This window comes from Ammospiza caudacuta, chromosome 4, assembly GCF_027887145.1.
Source record: "Ammospiza caudacuta isolate bAmmCau1 chromosome 4, bAmmCau1.pri, whole genome shotgun sequence".
In the NCBI taxonomy this organism is placed as follows: domain Eukaryota; kingdom Metazoa; phylum Chordata; class Aves; order Passeriformes; family Passerellidae; genus Ammospiza; species Ammospiza caudacuta.
Genome location: NC_080596.1, coordinates 71,067,328 through 71,085,091, shown reverse-complemented (window position 1 = coordinate 71,085,091; position 17,764 = coordinate 71,067,328). Strand labels below are relative to the sequence as shown.

Here is a 17,764-nt window from a genome sequence, read left to right as displayed (position 1 = left end):
AACACACCCTCCCGCACCAGCCCCAGCCGGGCAGCACCGGCCCGGCCCGGCCGGAACCCGAACCGCGGCCAGCACAAAGCACGGCCGGACTCTCCAGCCGCTGCCGGGGGATGAGAAAGCGCTTTTCCAGCGCAGGGACGGGGAATCGGGCCGTGCTGCCTCGGGCCTGGGTCCCTGCCCGCCTCTCCCGGGCCACCCGAGCAGCCCCAGCCCGGATTTCCCGGCCCAAATCCACGGCAGGATCGGCCCTGGTGGATCGGGAAGCGCTTCTGGTGCCGGGCAGGTCCTACCCTGGCCGCAAACCTCGCCTGGCTCCCATCTCCACGGCAACAGCCGGGATTTGAGGGGATGTTCGTGCAGTCGTTACCACGCTAAGAAACCCCACGGGCATCCGGAGCCGGGAAACGCCGCCGGGATTGCAGCATCCTCGCTACCTGCCCTCCATCAAGGAGCCTGCCTGCCTTCCTGGGCATTGTTCAACGCTCCTCTGCCCACCCAGCCCCGAAATATCACAGCAGGCAGCTCCCTGCCCGGCTGGAGAGGGAGGGACGGACAAGAGAGGTGTGGGGATACTGCGGGTGGGGGCGATGCCCGGGATGGATGGAGGGTGGGTGATGCCGGGGTGGATGGAGAGCGATGCTGGGATGGATGGGGGGGATGCCGGGGTGGATGGAGGGTGATGCCGAGCTGGAGGGGGATACCGGGATGGATGGATGGAGATGCCGGGCTGGATGGAGGATGCTGCCCGCCCCGCCAGTCCCCATCCTTCCCCGCGCTCCAGCGGGGTGGGAGCACTGTGGTGGCCGAGGACGGCACACAGAGGGCCCGGGGAAGGTGGGCATGAAAATCCGGATGGTTTCTTTGCCCCCCCAGCCCCCGGAGCAGGGAGCGGCCGGTCCGTCCTCACAGCCTGGCAGCGGCTTTGTCCCCGCCGCGTCCCGCTGCTCCCGGGAGCCCTGAGTGAGGAGCATCCTGGGGACGAGCCGCCGCCTCCCAGGGCACCATCGCCGCTCCATCCCATCCCTTATCGCCCCGTACCTGCTTCTGGCCGCCGAGCTCCGGCGCTGGGCTCCTCCGGCCAGGGCAGCATCCCTCCCGTTCGCCCGCGGGCCGCCCCCGAGCCGGGGGTGCGGGGTGGGGGCCGGAGCCCGCACAGCCGCTCCGCCGCACAAAGGAGGCGGCTCAGGGCTGCGCCGGGGGATGTGGGGCACGGGGGGTGCGGGCACCGGGGTGCGGGGCACCGGGGATGCTCCCCGCGGCCAGCAGCTCCATGCCAGGCAGGCCCCGGGGAAGGAGGGAGGGAGGGAGCGAGGGAGGGAGAAGGTGGTGGCTGCGGGGTGGGGGGAGGAGGAGGAGGAGGAGGCGGAGGAGGAGGAGGAGGAAGGCAGGAAGCCGAGGCTGAAGGCCCCGGCGGGGTGCTGGGAGGGTTCTGGGCACCCTGGGGATGGCGGCTCCCCGGGGCGCTGGGGGCTCAGCGCGGCGAGCAGGGGAGGATGCAGGGATGGAGGGAGGCGGAGGGCGAGCGCCGGCAGCGCCTCCGCCCCTGCAGCCGGAGCCGGGGCTGCTCGCTGCCGGTTCCTCCCGCACAGCTCCCTCTGCCTGTCTCTCCACGAACACGGCGGGCCCGGCTGCCATGGCAGCCCCCAGCCCGGACCCCCTGTGCCCATCGCCCCTGGCAGCCCCCAGCCCGGACTCCCTGTGCCCATCGTCCCTGGCTCAGACCCCCTGTGCCCACTGGCCCTGGCAGCCCCCGGCCGGGATCCCCCTGAGCATCCTTCCGGGATTGCAGTGGCAGGTGTGGGGCCAGCCTGGGCACCTGAGCTGCTCCTGCCCCATCCCGGGCTGAGCACAGGTGCCAAGACACGGCTGGGTCCCAGGACAGTCCCTGATCATCCCTCTTCATCCCTGGCTTGATCCCCATTGAGTCCCTGAGTATTCTGCCTTGGCCCTGATTGTGTCCCTGAGCTCCCTGGCTTGGTCCCTGCCTCGGTCCTGGTCCAGTCCTTGACACCCTGGCTTGGTCCCTGGCTGGGTCCTGAGCTGGTTCCTGATCATCCTGGATTAATCCCTGCCTTGGTCCTGATTGTGTCCCTGAGCACCCTGCTTTTGTCCCTGCCTTGGTCCTGATTGTGTCCCTGACCATCCTGGCTTAATCCCTGCCTTGGTCCTGGTCCAGTCCCCGAGTACCCTGGGCTGGTTCCCAGCTTGCTCCTGTTGGCTCCGAGGCTGCCCTGGTTAATCCCTGCCCTGGTCCTGGCTCAGTCCTGAGCATCCCCTTTTGGCTCCATCCCCAGCTGGTCCCTGAGCACTCTGGTATAAGCCTGGCTTGATCCTGATCCAGCTCCTGAGCCCCTCAGCCTGGTGCCCAAAGGGATCTGGCACTGCCATGTTCCCTCTCTGGGGTGGGCATGGGTTGTGGGTGCAGGGGATGGCAGTGCCAGGCCCAGGGTGGTGCTGACACGGGGGCAGGAGGGTGTCCCCATCCCCTGGGACATGGGGTGCCACCCCTGTCCCCCCTGCATGTGTGCCCAGTGCCAGCCCAGCCTGGAGCACCTGCCCCAGAGGCTGTGGGGTGGCTCTGGGTAGGCTGTGGGGTGTGCGGGGTAGCTGTGGGGTAGCTGTGGGCAGTGTGGGGTGGCTGTGGGGTGGTTCTGGGGTGGCTGTGGCGTGGCTGTGGGGTGGCTATGGAAGCTGTGGGTTGGCTGTAGGGAGACTCTGGGGTGGCTCTGGGGTGTGTGGGGTGTGTGAAGTGGCTGTGGAATGGCTCTGGGGTGTGCCCCATCCCTCCCACCTCCTGGCAGCGCTGCCAGAGGAGCAGAGGGCCAAGGCTGGAGCGGTGCCTCTGCAGAGCTCCAGGCTCCCATCAATTATGGATGGTCTCCTGAGGGGTATTAATCAAGGCCTCGTGCATCATTGATGGCCAGAGGTGCAGGGAGAGCTCGGCTCTGCTGCCCAGCAGGATTCTGCATCCCCAGGGAGGGGCCAGCCCAGCCCTTCCCAAAGGAAACCTGACCTCCTTATTAACCATAAAGCTGGGCTGTACCCCCAGAAAAGGTTTTCCCTTTCCCTTGGGCTTCTGGGGACACCTGCACCCCTTGGAGTGGTCCTGGCTCAGGATTGGGCTCCCACACCCTGGGAGGGCTCACCCGAGGGTCACCAGCACCCTTGGGTGCCATGGGGGAGTGAGAATTCAGGGACACATCTGAGGGGAAATTCGACATTTCCCTCTTATCCAGCTTTCCTCCTGGCCCCTTCCCACATCCCATCTCTGCTACCAACCCCCCATGGCCTGCCCAGCTTCCCACCCCAGCTCCACAGGGCCTCCACAGCCCATGGGAGCTCGGATTCTGCTGGGACACCTGGGACCCTGGATTTTCTGGGATGCCTGGGACACTGGGTTCTTCTGGGACACCTGGGACACTGGATTTTACCTGGGACCCCTGGGACACTGGGTTCTGATGGGATTACTGAGACACCTGGTACACTGGGTTCTTATGGGATTACTGGGACACCGGATTCTGATGGGACACCTGGGACCCTGGATTTTCTGGGACACCTGGGACACTGGATCTTCTGGGATTAATGGGACACTGCATTTTCTGGAACGCCTGGGATCCTGGATTTTCTGGGATTACAGGTGTTTAGCCCCAGAATGCTGCAGCCCACATGTTGACAAAGGGATGAGGGGCATGAAAGAATAAAACAGGGTTACCCCTGTCTCCTTCATGATATGGCTAGGGGGCAGATCCTGCTCTCCAGGGCTGCAGGAGGGGACAAAATCCATCAGGAAAGGAAAGAGCAGATCGAGCTGTGCCCCTCCCTCTGCCAGCAAAGGAGCATCACCCCTAAATCAAATCACCTGAGCATCCATGACAATGGCCTGGCCCTGCTGCCTCCATCCCACGGCACCTTCTGATTAACGAGATTAACCAAAGCGCGGCGTGCCCCATCGAGCACCTCCCCTGAAGGGCGGGACTGTGGGATTTCGGGATTGTCACTGATTTTTCACCACCACAGGAGGGAGGTTCTTCATGGGAGGGACATTCCTGGCTGCAGCGGCGTCTCCTGTGCCATTCCCGGAGAGGGGAACCAGCATCCCTCTACCATCTAAAACCCCAAAAGGGAGGGACAAACAGCCTGTCCTTGTGCAGGGCTCCCCATCCTGCCTGCCTGGATCTCTCCAACCCTGGGGCTGAGCCAGGCTGGAAATGGGGAATGGGAACCTCATCCTATTTCCTGAGGGTGGAGTGTGGGACATCCACATCCCACTGGGAGCCAGGATGCCGGAATGGGGGCTCTGGGCTGGGCTTTGGGGGCCCCAGGGGAGAGGGGCAGATTCCTGCAGGACCAGCTCCTACAGAGCATCCCAGAGCCACGTCCTGTGTCTGGAGGGAGACCCAGCACAGGGAGCAAGGATTCCTGCTCCTCCCGGGATGGAGCCCTCCTCCCCACCTGGGGATGACCCCACCTGGGCTCTGGGGACGCCCAGGAGCTCTCTGCACTGATGGATCTTTTTCTCCCGGCTAATTATGGAAGCACCATTTTTTTTTTTTTTTTTCCCCAAAATGCAGCAGCAGAGGTCAAAACCCCAACGGAAATACAGGATAGAAAGGCAGAGAGCAACCTCAGCGAGGGCTTGGATCAGCTCAGATCTTTAATTAGAAAAATAGACACAAATTTGAAATATTCCTGATAGAGGCCTTTTCTTTTTACAAACATAATAATAATAATAATAATAATAATAATAGTAGTACTGAAATCACCTTTCCCAAGGGCTTGTTAGCACCGCTTGCCAGAGCCCGGCGGGGTCTCTCTCCCTGGGGAGAAAGGACGGGAGCAGCCGCAGCCCCGACCGTGCCGGCTGGAAAATCTCCAGGCAGGACCTGGAGCTCTTTACCCCTGTCGGGAAGCGCTGGAATCCATGCCAGGATCCTGGGAAGCGCTGCCTTGGGCAATCACAGCGGGGCGCTCCCAGCGCTGAGTGTCCACCCCGTCGGTGGTGATGTGTGTCCGTCTGTCTGTCTGTCGGCCGGACAATCTCCAGGCAGGAGCATCTTGGGAAGCGCTGCCTTGGGCAATCACAGCGGGGCGCTCCCAGCGCTGTGTCCACCCGTCGGTGGTGATGTGTGTCCGTCTGTCTGTCTGTCTGTACAGGGCTCTCCGCTCCCCTGCTCGGAGCGGGAGCTGTGGGATGGCTCAGTGCCGCGCTCCGGGCTGGCTCCGCTGCCATCCCCGCCGGGAGCTCCGCTCGCCTCCCGCATCCGCCCTGGGCCCGGCCCGGCTCTGCCGCCTCTCGGGGCCGCCCGGGAGGGACCCCCAGCCCAGCCCAGCCCATTCCGGCTCTCGGTGAGAGCTCGGGAACCTCGGGAACGCCGCTGGCCGCGCTGGGGCTCAGAGCGGGCCGAAGGACAGCCCCACCGAGAAGAAACCCAAGCCCTTGAGCTTCTCCTCGCTCCGCGCCTTCTGCTTGAGGTGCACCTTGCTGTGCCGCTTCTTCTCGTCCGAGCGGGCGAAGCGGCGGCCGCAGGTGTCGCACGAGAAGGGCTTCTCGCCGGTGTGGGTGCGGATGTGCGTGGTGAGGTGGTCGCTGCGGCTGAAGTTGCGCAGGCAGATGCGGCACTGGAAGGGCTTGTGGCCCGTGTGGATGCGCAGGTGCCGGTTGAGCTCGTCGGAGCGGGCGAAGCTGCGGACGCAGTTCTCCACCGGGCAGGCGAACGCCTTCTCGTGGGGCTTGGGGCAGAAGCACTTGGAGGAGCACTTGCTGCGCCGAGCCTTCTTCTTGGGCTCGGCCAGCGCGGCGGGGCCGGCGGGCAGCAGCGAGGGCAGCGGCGGGGCCGGGCCCAGGAACTCCGGGGGAGGCACGGACGGAGACGGGTGGGGTTGGAGCAGCTCGGCGGAGCCCAGCAGGCCCGGCAGCACCTCGGGCTGGGCCAAGGAGGCCTCGAAGTCCGGCATTAACGGCGTGGGCAGCGTGTGGATCTTGCTGTCGGCGAAGTCCCCGCGGGCCGGGAAGTTCTCTGGCTCGCAGCCGAAGCCCAGATGGGCTCCGAAGCAGGCGGCGTCCTCAGCCAGGCTGCCGAGCTCCGGCTGGCAGCTGACGGACAAGACGCTCTCCATCTTGGAGCCCAGCGCGGGGAACAGCCCCTGGCTGCTCTCGGGGGCCGGGAAGCCCTCGGCAGAGGGGAAGGCGGCGGGCAGGTAGGCCTGGTGCTGCTGCGAGAGCGGCTCCCACTGGGCACAGGCGCCTTTGAACTTGTCCAGGGGCGGGGAGCCGGAGGACAGCTTGATGTCCTGCTTGCTGTCCAGGAGCTTGGGCTGGAAGAAGCACTGCGAGGTGTTTCCCGGCAAGGGCTGCGCGCCCTCGGCCGCGGGGAAGGCGCCGTAGCCCGGCTCGGTGAACGGGGCCGGGCTGGACCCGCTCATCTCGGGCTGGCACGACGGGTACAGGTCCAGCTGGCTCGGAGCCACCTCGGGACAGGGGTAAAGAGCGTCCAGGTGCCGCTGGTGGCCCTCGGAGGAGGCGAAGGGGGAGATGCCCAGGATGCCCGACATCAGGTTGAAGAGGGATTCCTGGTCCTGCGGGTGCTCCGGGACCGCCTTGATGAAGAAGCTGCCGGTGTAGCTGAGGGAAGGCGAGGGCTGGCTGCCCAGCAGCGAGTAATCCACGGCCCCGCCGCTGCCGGGGACGCCCAGCAGCTCACCTGGGAACAGAGGGGACGGCGGTGAGCGGGCTGCGGGGATGCGGGCCCGGGGGCGGGATGCGGGAGCAGCGGGAGCTGTTGCGTCACTGCGAGGTCTCCGTCCCCGAGCCCACAGGGAGCCCTGGGCTCGCCCCCTCCCCCAGCGGGACCCCCAGGACCCCCGCCCCGAGCTCGCTGCACCCCCGGGCAGGGCTGAGGGCGGAGGAGGGGCAGGTTCCCGGCTCCCGGATCATCCAGCGAGCATTCCCCGCGGGGTCCCTCATCCCTGCCCGCCCTTACCTCCAAGGAAATCGGCCTCTGCCAGAAGTTGCTGCTCAGGCTGCCCCAAGCCCTGCAGGTCTCCGGTTTTCATCTCGCAGCTCTCCTCGTACTTGGAGTAGAGCGGATCCGGGCAGGAGAAATCCATAACGTTGAGCATCTTCCCTGGAGACGCGGCCGGAGCGGGGGGGCCGGGCTGGGACGAGCCGGGGATGCTCGGGGAGGGTCGGGAGGAGCCCGGGATGAGCCGGGGAGTGCCCGGGATGAGCCGCTGGGTGCTCGGGGGCGAGGCGGGAGGTGCTGCGGGCGAGCCCGGGAATGCTCGGGGCGAGCCTGGGTTGAGCTGGGAGCGCTCGGAGTGCCCGCACCGATGCCAGGGATGCTCGGGGATGAGCCGGGCCACGCTCGGGGAGCCCGGGCCGGTGCGGGGGATGCCCGGGGCAGGTGCCGGGGACCGTGCGGGTGATGCTGGGGGGTGCGGGGGGTGCAGGGGCGGGGGGCCCGGGCGCTGCGGGGGCGCTGCGGGGGCAGGGCCCGGGCGGGGGGCGCAGGCAGGGCCCGGCGGCGGCGGCGGCGCAGCCCGAGCGGACACCCGGAGCTCCCTCCCCGCCGCCCCCTTTATAGCGGGAGCGGGGCTGCTCCGACCTTCCGCCGCAGCCATTTCTGGAGTCCCCAGTGAGGCTGCCGTGACGTAAATGCCCATATATGGACTCAGGATGTAGGCTAGGGAGTCCCAATAAGGAAATCTCTCCCGTGACGCGATGCCCTTCCCTCCCCCCTCCCCCCTCCCCTCCCCCTTTTCTCTCGCTCTGTTTTTCATTTTTTTCCCCCCTTCCTTCTCTCTTTTTAACTAATAATCGCGATATTTTTAACAGATCTCTGCCGCTCGGTGCGCGCGTGTGCCCAGCATCCCCTCCCGCGGCCGCGGGTGTGCACACGCGTGTGCAAGCCCCGGGTGTGCAGAGCGAGCCCGGGCTCGCAGCCTTCGCTCCCCCGGCCTTTGGGGCATCCCCGCGGCTCCGGGCCCTGCTCCGCAGCCTTGGCTCCCGTCCCACCGTGGGCTGGCTGCTGCGCTCCCGGATTTGCATCTCCCCAGGCTCTCCTTCTCCCCGCGCTATTTTTTCCCCGTGAATGCCTTTTGTTGCTCTTGCTCCTTCTAGAAGCGCCAAAGGTGCCGGGTTTGCTCTTCCTCCCCCCTGCCCTGCCCTCGTCTCCTTCTCAGCCGGATTTTGGATGCGGCGGCTCTTGGATGGGAACGGGAGGTGATGCCGGCTGCTCCTGCGGCATCCGAGCGGCCCCGAGGAGCAGGGACAGAGGAGCAGGGACAGGAGGAGCAGGCACAGAGGGGCAGAGGAGCAGGGACAGGAGGAGCAGGGACCGGAGGAGCAGGCACAGCCTGCCGAAGCTCAGCCATGGCAGCCCCTGGCTCAGAGCTGCGCTGGGGAAGGCAGATCCATTCTCCTGCAAACCCCACTGTGTCCAGGGGAAGCTTTCAGATCGGGCTCAGCGGGATCGGACGGATCCTGGCAGCGCCCCCACCCCGAGCATCCTCAGCCGTGCAGGGTGAAGGCTCTGCCAGCCTGGGCCGTGCTGCCCGCCCTGCTCAGCTGCTCCCAGAGCTCCAGCACTGATCTGGAGCTGACCCTGAACAGGCAGGGATCTCCAGCTGACCATGAACAGGCAGGGATCTCCAGCTGACCATGAACAGGCAGGGATCTCCAGCTGATCCGGGACAGGCAGGGATCTCCAGCTGATCCTGGATGGTCAGGGATCTCCAGCTGATCCTGGACAGGCAGGGATCTCCAGCTGACCATGAACAGGCAGGGATCTCCAGCTGATCCTGGACAGGCAGGGATCTCCAGCTGATCCTGGATGGTCAGGGATCTCCAGCTGATCCTGGATGGTCAGGGATCTCCAGCTGACCATGAACAGGCAGGGATCTCCAGCTGATCCTGGACAGGCAGGGATCTCCAGCTGATCCTGGATGGTCAGGGATCTCCAGCTGATCCTGGACAGGCAGGGATCTCCAGCTGACCATGAACAGGCAGGGATCTCCAGCTGATCCTGGACAGGCAGGGATCTCCAGCTGATCCTGGATGGTCAGGGATCTCCAGCTGATCCTGGACAGGCAGGGATCTCCAGCTGATCCTGGACAGGCAGGGATCTCCAGCTGACCATGAACAGGCAGGGATCTCCAGCTGACCATGAACAGGCAGGGATCTCCAGCTGATCCTGGATGGTCAGGGATCTCCAGCTGATCCTGGACAGGCAGGGATCTCCAGCTGATCCTGGATGGTCAGGGATCTCCAGCTGATCCTGGACAGGCAGGGATCTCCAGCTGACCATGAACAGGCAGGGATCTCCAGCTGATCCTGGACAGGCAGGGATCTCCAGCTGATCCTGGATGGTCAGGGATCTCCAGCTGACCATGAACAGGCAGGGATCTCCAGCTGACCCCGGCCAGGCAGGGATGCTCTGGGCAGGGCATTGTCAGCAGCTTCCAGCACGCTCGGGGAAGATTTGCTCGGGGCATTGTGGCTGCTGGGCCCACACCTGCTGTGAAAGATGTTCAGAAAAATATTTGGGGTGTAAATCCCTGTCCATAGAGGATGAACCCCAGTTCATAGAGCACACAGGGGGATGTAACCCCTTGTTCATACAGCACTCAGCAGGGGTACAAACCCCTGTTCGTAGAGCACACAGAGCACACAAACCCCTGTTCACAGAGCACAGGCAGCCCAGGTGAGCTGGGTGTGCAGGAGGGAGGCTGGGCATGCAAGGGGCTGGAATAGAGGAGGGGCCACTCCCTAAATTCCTGTTTCCCTGCCTGCAAGCGCTTACAGCCCTGCTGGCAGGCCAGATGTGCCCCAGATGTGCTGGGGCTGTGTCCCAGATGTGCCGTGCCCGTGTCCAGGGCCGGGCCAGGCTGTGCCCAGCTGGCAGCAGCAGGTGAAAGCCCCGATCCCGAGCTATTCCTGGCTCCAGGATGAGTCACAGCCTCACCTTGGGCAGATCCCCAGGATTGGTGTCTGGCAGCACCTCCCCTCACTGGGGGCAGCTGCTGCCTCTGCACATCCAGAGCCCAGGGGCAAGGGGGCAACAACCCCCTGGGCTCTCAGGGAATGAGCCCTGAGGTTGGGCTGCAAATAAAAGATGATATGGAGAGGTGCAGGCAGTGCCCAGAGTGTGGAAATGTTCAGTGTTTGTATCCCATTAATCCCCATTTGTCCCCTCACAGGAGACGAGGGGAGCCCAGGGCAATGGAGTTCAGTAAATCAAAGGCAAACTTCACCCTGCAGTGCTCAGTGACCCTGGAATCTGGAGCTTCAGGACATTGTGGCGACAAGGATGGTGACCAGGTTGGAAATATTCCCCTGTGGCACTGAAGACAAGCCCAGCCTGCTGTGAGGGATGTGCTGGATCCAGCCAGGGATGGACCTGGGGCTCCTGGATCTCCTCTCCACCTCTCCCTGGCTGCCTCACTGGGGCCACCAGGCCTTGGTCACTCTGGGCTATTTGGCTGTGCCCATTTTGCTGTCAGGGGTGTCACCAGAGGATGTGCAGGATCTCCAGGCTGGGTCCCTGCCATGCACACCCTGGGACAGCTCTGCTGCCAGCACAGCAGCTTCCCTTCCCTCCCATGGCAAACACTGTCCCTCCTTTGGGACAGCATCACGGGAGCCTCCCTGCCACAGCCACGGTCTCACAAACCTGCCCCGGCCTTCAGGGCTGCTCCTGGAATAGTGGCAATGGTTCAGCTCCCAGGGGAGAAAATCAACCTTGTGTGGGTTATAAACCTGTGCAGGAGTGGCTGCAGGGTCCTGCCAAATGTCCCACCTCCCCTGGATGAATGCCTTCATCCTTTAACCCTGATAGAAATAGAGATTGCTATTTTAAAGCTCTTTCTGTTCTGTTTTTATGTGACAAACCGAGGCAGTGTGGAGTGACCCAGGATGGAGCTGTGTGCTGTGCAGGTGACTGTCACAGACATCTTTTCATTAAAATCCTTTCTTTAGGATTTTTCTCCCTTCTGAGAAGCTGTGGCCTCAGCAACAACATGTAAACAATGGTTATCTGCTGCTGTGGAATGTAACAGGTGGATCCGTGATTGGTCTCGGGTGGATGTTTGGATTTACTGACCACTCATGGCAGAGCTGTTCTTGCTTTCTGCCTGGACACAGACCTTTGTTACTCATTCTTTTTCTATTCTTAGCTTAGCTAGCTTCTGAGAACTTTCCCTTCTATTCTTTTTAGTATAGTTATAATGTTATATATATCATAAAATAATAAATCAAGCCTTCTGAACATGGAATCAACATTCTCGTCTCTCTCTCACCCTGAAGACCCTTGCAAGCCCTGTAACAGGTAACAGCACTTTGGAGTGACCCTCTGGGATGGAGCTGTGTGCTGTGCAGGTGACAGCACTTTGGAGTGACCCAGGACAGAGCCGTGTGCAGGTGACAGCACACATGAGGTAATGGCAGCGTGACCGTGGCTGTGCCAAGGCTGGCTCAGGCGCTGGCACCGCATCTCCTGGGCCAGAAGGGGCTCCTGGCTGCCGAGGAGGCGGGATTGCCGTCCTGGGGGGAATTCTGTCGTCACCAGGAGCAGAAGGAAATCCGTGATCCGAGCCGTGTCCTGCTGCCCTCGCCGGTTGGTGCTGCCCTGCTTTCGGGGCTCTCTTTGGGGTCACTCCCCGGCCCCGGAGATGCTGCAGGAGCCGTTCCAAGGGCTGTTTGTGTCTGGAGGCTCCCCGGTGTCCATAGAGCAGTGCCCAGCCCAGGCCCAGCTGGGCAGAGGGATTTGGGCTCCCTCCATGAGCCGGGAGCAGCCTCGGGGCAGCAGAACGCCCCAAAGCAGGGCTGGCTGTGCCCCGCATGCACCTGGGGGGCTCGGGGCTCTCGGGGGGCTCGGGCGGCTCCAGCCCCCCCTGAATGCACCGAGGGCTCCCCCGGTCCGGACACCTGATCTGACCCGGCTGGAACTGCCCGTCCGTGCTGGGCTCCTCCCTGGGCTCCTGCCATGCTGCAGATCCTCACCCTGGGCTCCTGCCCACCCCCAGTTCCTCACCCTGGGCTCCTGCCCTGGGCTCCTGCCACCTCCAGCTCCTGCCCTGGGCTCCTGCCACCTCCAGCTCTTCATCCTGGGCTCCTGCCCATCTCCAGCTCCTCATCCTGGGCTCATGTCCCTCCCCAGATCCTCACCCTGAGCTCCTGCCCACCCCCAGCTCCTCACCCTGGGCTCCTGACACCCCCAGTTCCTGCCTGGCCAGCTCCTCTCTGCTGGGTCACCTTTGTGCTGCCACCAGCCCAGTGCAATGGCCCAGCACCCTCCTTCCCTCCCATTCCCAGTTCCCCATTCCGGGCACTCTCCTCCCCAGCAGCTCCTTCCCATCCCAGCTCCCATCCCAGCTCCCATCCCAGCTCCCATCTCTGCTCCCATCCCAGCTCCCATCCCAGCTCCCATCCCTGCTCCCAGCCAGGGTTAGAGCACAGAAACCAGGCTCAGCTCCTGGCTCTGGCTGCTTTCCCCCCTGGTTCTCATCCCTGGTGTGCCCTGCCCCTTCACTGGCAGGGGTTGGTGCTCTGGGACTCCCAGCCCTGTTTGAGGGAGAAGCTGCCATGGAAAGGGGGAGAACCATCCTCTTCCTCCTGCCTTGCCTTGCCAAAGGGAGGAGAACCATCCTCTTCCTCCTGCCCTGCCACAGTCAGAGAGGGGCTGGAGGAGCTCTGGGAATGGGACTGAGCTTCCCTGTGGAACAGGAGCCCCAGGGAGGGGCAAGGGCAGATATGGGCAGCGCTGATGGGAGGCTGGAATTCATTTTTCCAAAGGGATGGGCTGAGGGTTGGCTCATGGCCACCAAACCAGGGCTGCGTGCCCAGAGCCCTCAGGCAGCTGGGGAAAGGTGCAAACGCCAGGTGTGTGCCCCAGGCTGTGAGTGTGCACCTCTGCAGCACCCCATGCCCTACATCCAGCCCTCCCCAGGGGATTTTCCTGCTCATTCCTCTTGGAGCCCTCTCCATTTCCTGTGCTGGGGGATGATGCAAGTCTTGGCTGTGAAGAAACCAATCCCTGTTTCTGTGCCTTTGGAGCCTTCCCAGCATTTCCACCCCTGCAGGTTCAGAGCCTGGGTGTGTGCTGGGTGCTCAGTGCCCTCTGTGGGCACCAGAACCCTCAGTGCCCCTGGGCAGGGCTGGGAATTCCCAGTGCTGGGTGCTTAATGCCCTCAGTGCCCTCTGTGCCCTCAGTGTCCTCAGTGCCCTCTGTGGGGCACCAGAGCCCCCTGTGCTGCTGGGCAGGGCTGGGAATTCCCTGCTGGGACATTGAGCCCTTCCAAGGCTTCTCCCGTGGACAGGACAAGCCCTGTGGGCTCTGAGCTGCTGCTCCTCAATGTTCCAGAAGGTGCTTCTGGAACTCCAGAGTGGATTTTGGCCCTGGAAGCTGAGGGAAAGACTCAAGTCCCAGCACCTCCCAGCTGCTCAGCATGTCCATCCCTTGGAGTCTCTGCTCTGCCAAGGTCTGCTCTGCACAGGGGACAAAGCAGCCCATGGGATTTTAAAGGGATTTTATTTTATTCTAAAGGAATTTTATTTTATTTTAAAGGAATTTTATTTTATTTTAAAGGGATTTGATTTGATTTTAAAGGTATTCTAGAGGGGAATGCTGCTGATTCCCCCCATGCATGAAGGGCAGGGGCAGGGGAGGGCACCCAAGGGCCCTGCAGCACCCAGGGCTCAGCAGCTGCTGTTTGGGTGCTGCACCCAAGGCTGGCATTCCCTTCCCACGTCCCCTTTGTGCCACCCCCATCAAAGCCACAGCAAAGGCAGCCCCAGAGCCCTGAGGGGCCAGCCCAGAGCTCCCCGTGCCAGGGCTCAGGTGCAGAGGGGAAGGAGCAGCGTGCCAAGCTCTGGGAACAGCCATGGATCCCCAGGGGCTGGGTGGCACAGGGTGACAGCAGGGATTCCTGCTGGGATGGGCACAGCGAGCTCAGGGACACTGGAGCAGGGAATTCCAGCGTGGTTTGGGTGGGAAGGGACATTAAACCCCATCCAGAGGGGCAGGGACACCTCCCATGATCCCAGGTGGATCCAACCCCCAGTGCCCAACCTGGCCAGGGATCCAGGGGCAGCCGCAGCTGGGAATGCTCTGGCATTCCAGCCCAGCCCCTGCCAGGGAACAATTCCTCATTCCCCAGATCCCATCCACCCCTCAGGAGCGTGGTTCTCATCCCCCTGCCCTCCCTCTCCTGCTCCATCCATCTCCCCTGCCAGGAAAACTTCCAGAAGAAGGCAGAGCTCAGCATTGCCATGGAAACGGGCCCGGGCCCAGCTCTGCTCCTGCTGCTGCAGAGAGAGGATGGAGGCTCCAGAGGCTCAGGAACCACCCTGGGAGCTGCCCAGGGACCCACGGCCCCCTCCTGCTGCCCCCAGCCCTGCAAAGGGCAGGGGATGCTCCAAGGGCAGGGGGGATTTCAGGGGATCCTTCTCCAGGTGGGATTTTCAGGAGGATCCGTCTCCAGAGGGGGTTTTCAGGGCATCCTTCTCCAGGGAGGATTTTCCACAAGGATCCTTCTCCAGGGAGAATTTTCCACAGGGATCCTTCTCCAGGGAGGATTTTCCAAGGGGGCATCCTTCTCCAGAGGGGATTTTCAGAGGGATTCTTCTCCAGGGAGGATTTTCCAAAGGATCCTTTTCCAGGGAGGGTTTTCAGGGGATCCTTCTCCAGGGAGGATTTTTCAAGGGGGGATCCTTCTCCAGAGGGGATTTTCAGAGGGATCCTTCTCCATAGAGGATTTTCAGCAGGATACTTCTCCAGGGATGATTTTCCAAGAGGATTCTTCTCCAGGGAGGGTTTTCCAGGGGATCCTTCTCAAGGGAGGGTTTTCCAAAGGATCCTTCTCCAGAGAGGATTTCACAAGGATCCTTCTCCAGGGAGGGTTTTTGAGGGATCCTTTTCCAGGGGGGATTTTCCAAGGGGGGATCCTTCTCCAGAGGGGATTTTCAGAGGGATTCTTCTCCAGGGAGGGTTTTCATTGGGGATCTTTCTCAAGGGAGGATTTTTAGGGGGATCCTTCTCCAGGAAGGATTTTCAGGGGGATCCTTCTCCAGAGGGGATTTTCACAGGGATTCTTCTCCAGGGTGGGTTTCCAGGGGATCCTTCCCCAGGGAGGGTTTTCCTCAGGCCTGTGTCTGTGTCAGGGCAGCCTCAGCAGATTCAGCAGCACGTGCGGCTCTGTAAAACCCTGCCAAAGGGGCTCTTTGCTTTTAATTCGTGGCCAGAGGCTGGAATTTCAGAGCCCAGGCCAGGGTGGATGGTTATCTCCCTGCTGGTTTTGGGTTCTGCACATCCCCACATCCTCTGGGTGCTCCGCTGGCCACCACAGCCCTCCCTGCCCCTCCAAGTCACTGATTCCTTCTCCTGCATCCCTCTTTTTCACCCCAAGCTGCTGATTTTGGGGTAAAACCCCTGAAATGTGGCAGTTGCCTGCAGCTCTGGGGTGGCACTGAGTACAGGCATGGCAGAGCAGCTTGGCACAGCTCCTAAAAACAGGCAGCAGTCAGAAATGGTCTGTACTGGCCCCCAATAACCCAATCCCCATCAGGAATGGTCTGTGCTGCCCCCCAATAACCCAATCGCCATCAGGAATGATCCCTGCTGCCCCCCCATAACCCAATTCCCATTAGGAATGGTCTGTGCTGACCCCAATAACCCAATCCCCATCAGGAATGGTCTGTACTGACCCCAATAACCCAATCCCCATCAGGAATGGTCTGTACTGCCCCCCAATAACCCAATCCCCATCAGAAATGGTCTGTGCTGCCCCCCCATAACCCAATCCCCATCAGGAATGGTCTCTGCTGATCCCCAATAACCCAATCCCCATCAGAAATGGTCTGTACTGACCCCAATAACCCAATCCCCATCAGGAATGGTCTGTACTGCCCCCCAATAACCCAATTCCCATCAGTAATGGTCTCTGCTGATCCCCAATAACCCAATCCCCATCAGGAATGGTCTCTGCTGACCCCCAATAACCCAATCCCCATCAGAAATGGTCTGTGCTGACCCCAATAACCCAATCCCCATCAGAAATGGTCTGTGCTGCCCCCCCATAACCCAATCCCCATCAGGAATGGTGTCTGCTGATCCCAAATAACCCAATCCCCATCAGTAATTATTCCTACTGCCCCACAATAACCCAATCCCCCCAGACTGGAGGCACAGCTGGTGCTGGCAGCTGTGGCAGCAGCAGAGGGACAGGATCAGGGTTCCTGTTCCCTCCTGCCCCAATCCCAGTGGTTTTTGTGTGGTTTTGCACACAGCAGGAGCATTAACCAGGCCCAGGGTGAGCATGGGGCCAGGCCAGGGCTCCCAGGAACAGGATTTGGCTCCAGCAAAGCCAGAAATTGGAGGAGACCGTTGTCTCAACCTCTTTCCTGAACCACCTTTTATCCCAAGAGCTTGTGTGCCTTGGTAGAATGGCTGGGAAGCTGCAAACATTCCCATGTCTTTCAGACTGAATGAAATTATTCATTGAGCCCCAAATAGGTTTTCCTTCATTTATCTCACACTGGCTTTAATCACCTCTAAACAAATTGTGCATATTTTTAAATAAACCATGTTTTAAACCAGATCACTGGACTGCTTTATTTAGAAAAGGCCCGGAGCAAAACACTGAACTTTAATTTTTTCAGTTTTCAGCTGAAGCTCCCCAACGAGCCCTGGGCATCGTTAGGCTCTTAATTAGCTGCAGGAACCCCAAAGCGCACGGGGGTGCAAACCACGAGGGCTGGACAGGGATTTAGAGGCAGAGCTTTAGGGACTGGGCTTTAGGGTAGGGCTTTAGGGTAGGGCTTTTAGGGGCAGAGCTTTTGGGGCTGGGCTTTTAGGGAAGAGCTTTTAGGGGCAGAGCTTTTGGGGCTGGGCTTTTAGGGCTGGCAGGGGCTTAGGGGCCCTTGGGGCTGCCAGGAGATAAGGTGGGAAGGGCTGGGATGGCTCAGGTGTGCTGGGGACAATGAGGTGTGCAGGGATGGCACAGGAATTTTGGGGACAGTGAGGTGTGCTGGGGTGGCACAGGTGTGCCAGGATGGCACAGATGTGCTGGGGACAATGAGGTGTGTGGGCATAGCAGAGGTGTTTTGGGGACAATGAAGTGTGTGGGACAATGAGGTGTGCTGAGATGGCACAGGTGTGTGGGGATGACCCAGGTGTGTTGGGGACAATGAGGTGTATGGAGATGGCAGAGGTGGTTTGGGGACACCCAGGTGTGTTGGGGACAATGAGGTGTGCAGGGATGACATGGGCATTTTGGGGACAACGAGGTGTGCTGGGATGGCACAGGTGTGTCAGGATGGCAAAGGTATGTGAGGACAGTGAGGTGCATGGGGATAACAGAGGTGTTTTGGGGACCATGAGGTGTTTTAGGAACAATGAAGTGTGTGGGGACAATGACGTGTGTGAGGATGGCACAGCTGTGTCGGAATGGCCCAGGTGTGTTGAGGACAATGAGGGATGTTGGGGTGGCAGAGGTGTGCTGGGGACAAAGAGGTGTTTTAGGAACCATGAGGTATGTGGAGATGGCCTAGGCATTTTGGGGAAAATGAGGTGTGAGGGGATGGCACAGGTGTGTTGGGGACAATGAGGTGTGTCAGGATAGCACAGGTGTGTTAGAATGGCCCAGGTGTGTTGGGGACAATGACATGTGTAGGGATAGCAGAGGCATTTGGGGACGATGAGGTGTGTTGGGGTGGCACAGGTGTGTCAGGATGGCAAAGGTGTGTGGGGATAGCAGAGGTGTTTTGGGG

The 17,764-nt window shown here is 61.4% G+C and overlaps 2 protein-coding genes across 2 annotated transcripts; both read right to left on the bottom strand.

The window, feature by feature from the left end:
• Positions 1 to 430: 430 nt before the first annotated feature.
• LOC131557272 (uncharacterized) lies at positions 431 to 1,635 on the bottom strand. Its single transcript, XM_058804344.1, has 3 exons — positions 1,536 to 1,635; positions 1,039 to 1,330; positions 431 to 794 (listed from the first exon to the last, which is right to left on the bottom strand). Exons 1-3 carry the CDS (start codon positions 1,633 to 1,635, stop codon positions 431 to 433), a joined length of 756 nt encoding a protein of 251 aa, XP_058660327.1.
• A 3,221-nt stretch (positions 1,636 to 4,856) lies between these two features.
• Positions 4,857 to 7,119, bottom strand: EGR4 (early growth response 4). Its single transcript, XM_058804205.1, has 2 exons — positions 6,981 to 7,119; positions 4,857 to 6,701 (listed from the first exon to the last, which is right to left on the bottom strand). Exons 1-2 carry the CDS (start codon positions 7,117 to 7,119, stop codon positions 5,392 to 5,394), a joined length of 1,449 nt encoding a protein of 482 aa, XP_058660188.1. The 3' UTR covers positions 4,857 to 5,391.
• Positions 7,120 to 17,764: the final 10,645 nt, after the last annotated feature.

What these genes read in the sequence shown, in the direction of transcription:
- EGR4 (XM_058804205.1), bottom strand. Translation starts at nt 7,119, where the DNA reads ATGCTCAACGTTATGGATTTCTCCTGCCCGGATCCGCTCTACTCCAAG. An exon ending in AGAGGCCGATTTCCTTGGAG is followed by an intron (nt 6,702 to 6,980) that starts GTAAGGGCGGGC and finishes CTCTGTTCCCAG; the next exon opens with GTGAGCTGCTGGGCGTCCCC.
- LOC131557272 (XM_058804344.1), bottom strand. Translation starts at nt 1,635, where the DNA reads ATGGCAGCCGGGCCCGCCGTGTTCGTGGAGAGACAGGCAGAGGGAGCT. An exon ending in CTCCGGCTGCAGGGGCGGAG is followed by an intron (nt 1,331 to 1,535) that starts GCGCTGCCGGCG and finishes CCCACCCCGCAG; the next exon opens with CCACCACCTTCTCCCTCCCT. An exon ending in AGCTCGGCGGCCAGAAGCAG is followed by an intron (nt 795 to 1,038) that starts GTACGGGGCGAT and finishes CGGCCACCACAG; the next exon opens with TGCTCCCACCCCGCTGGAGC.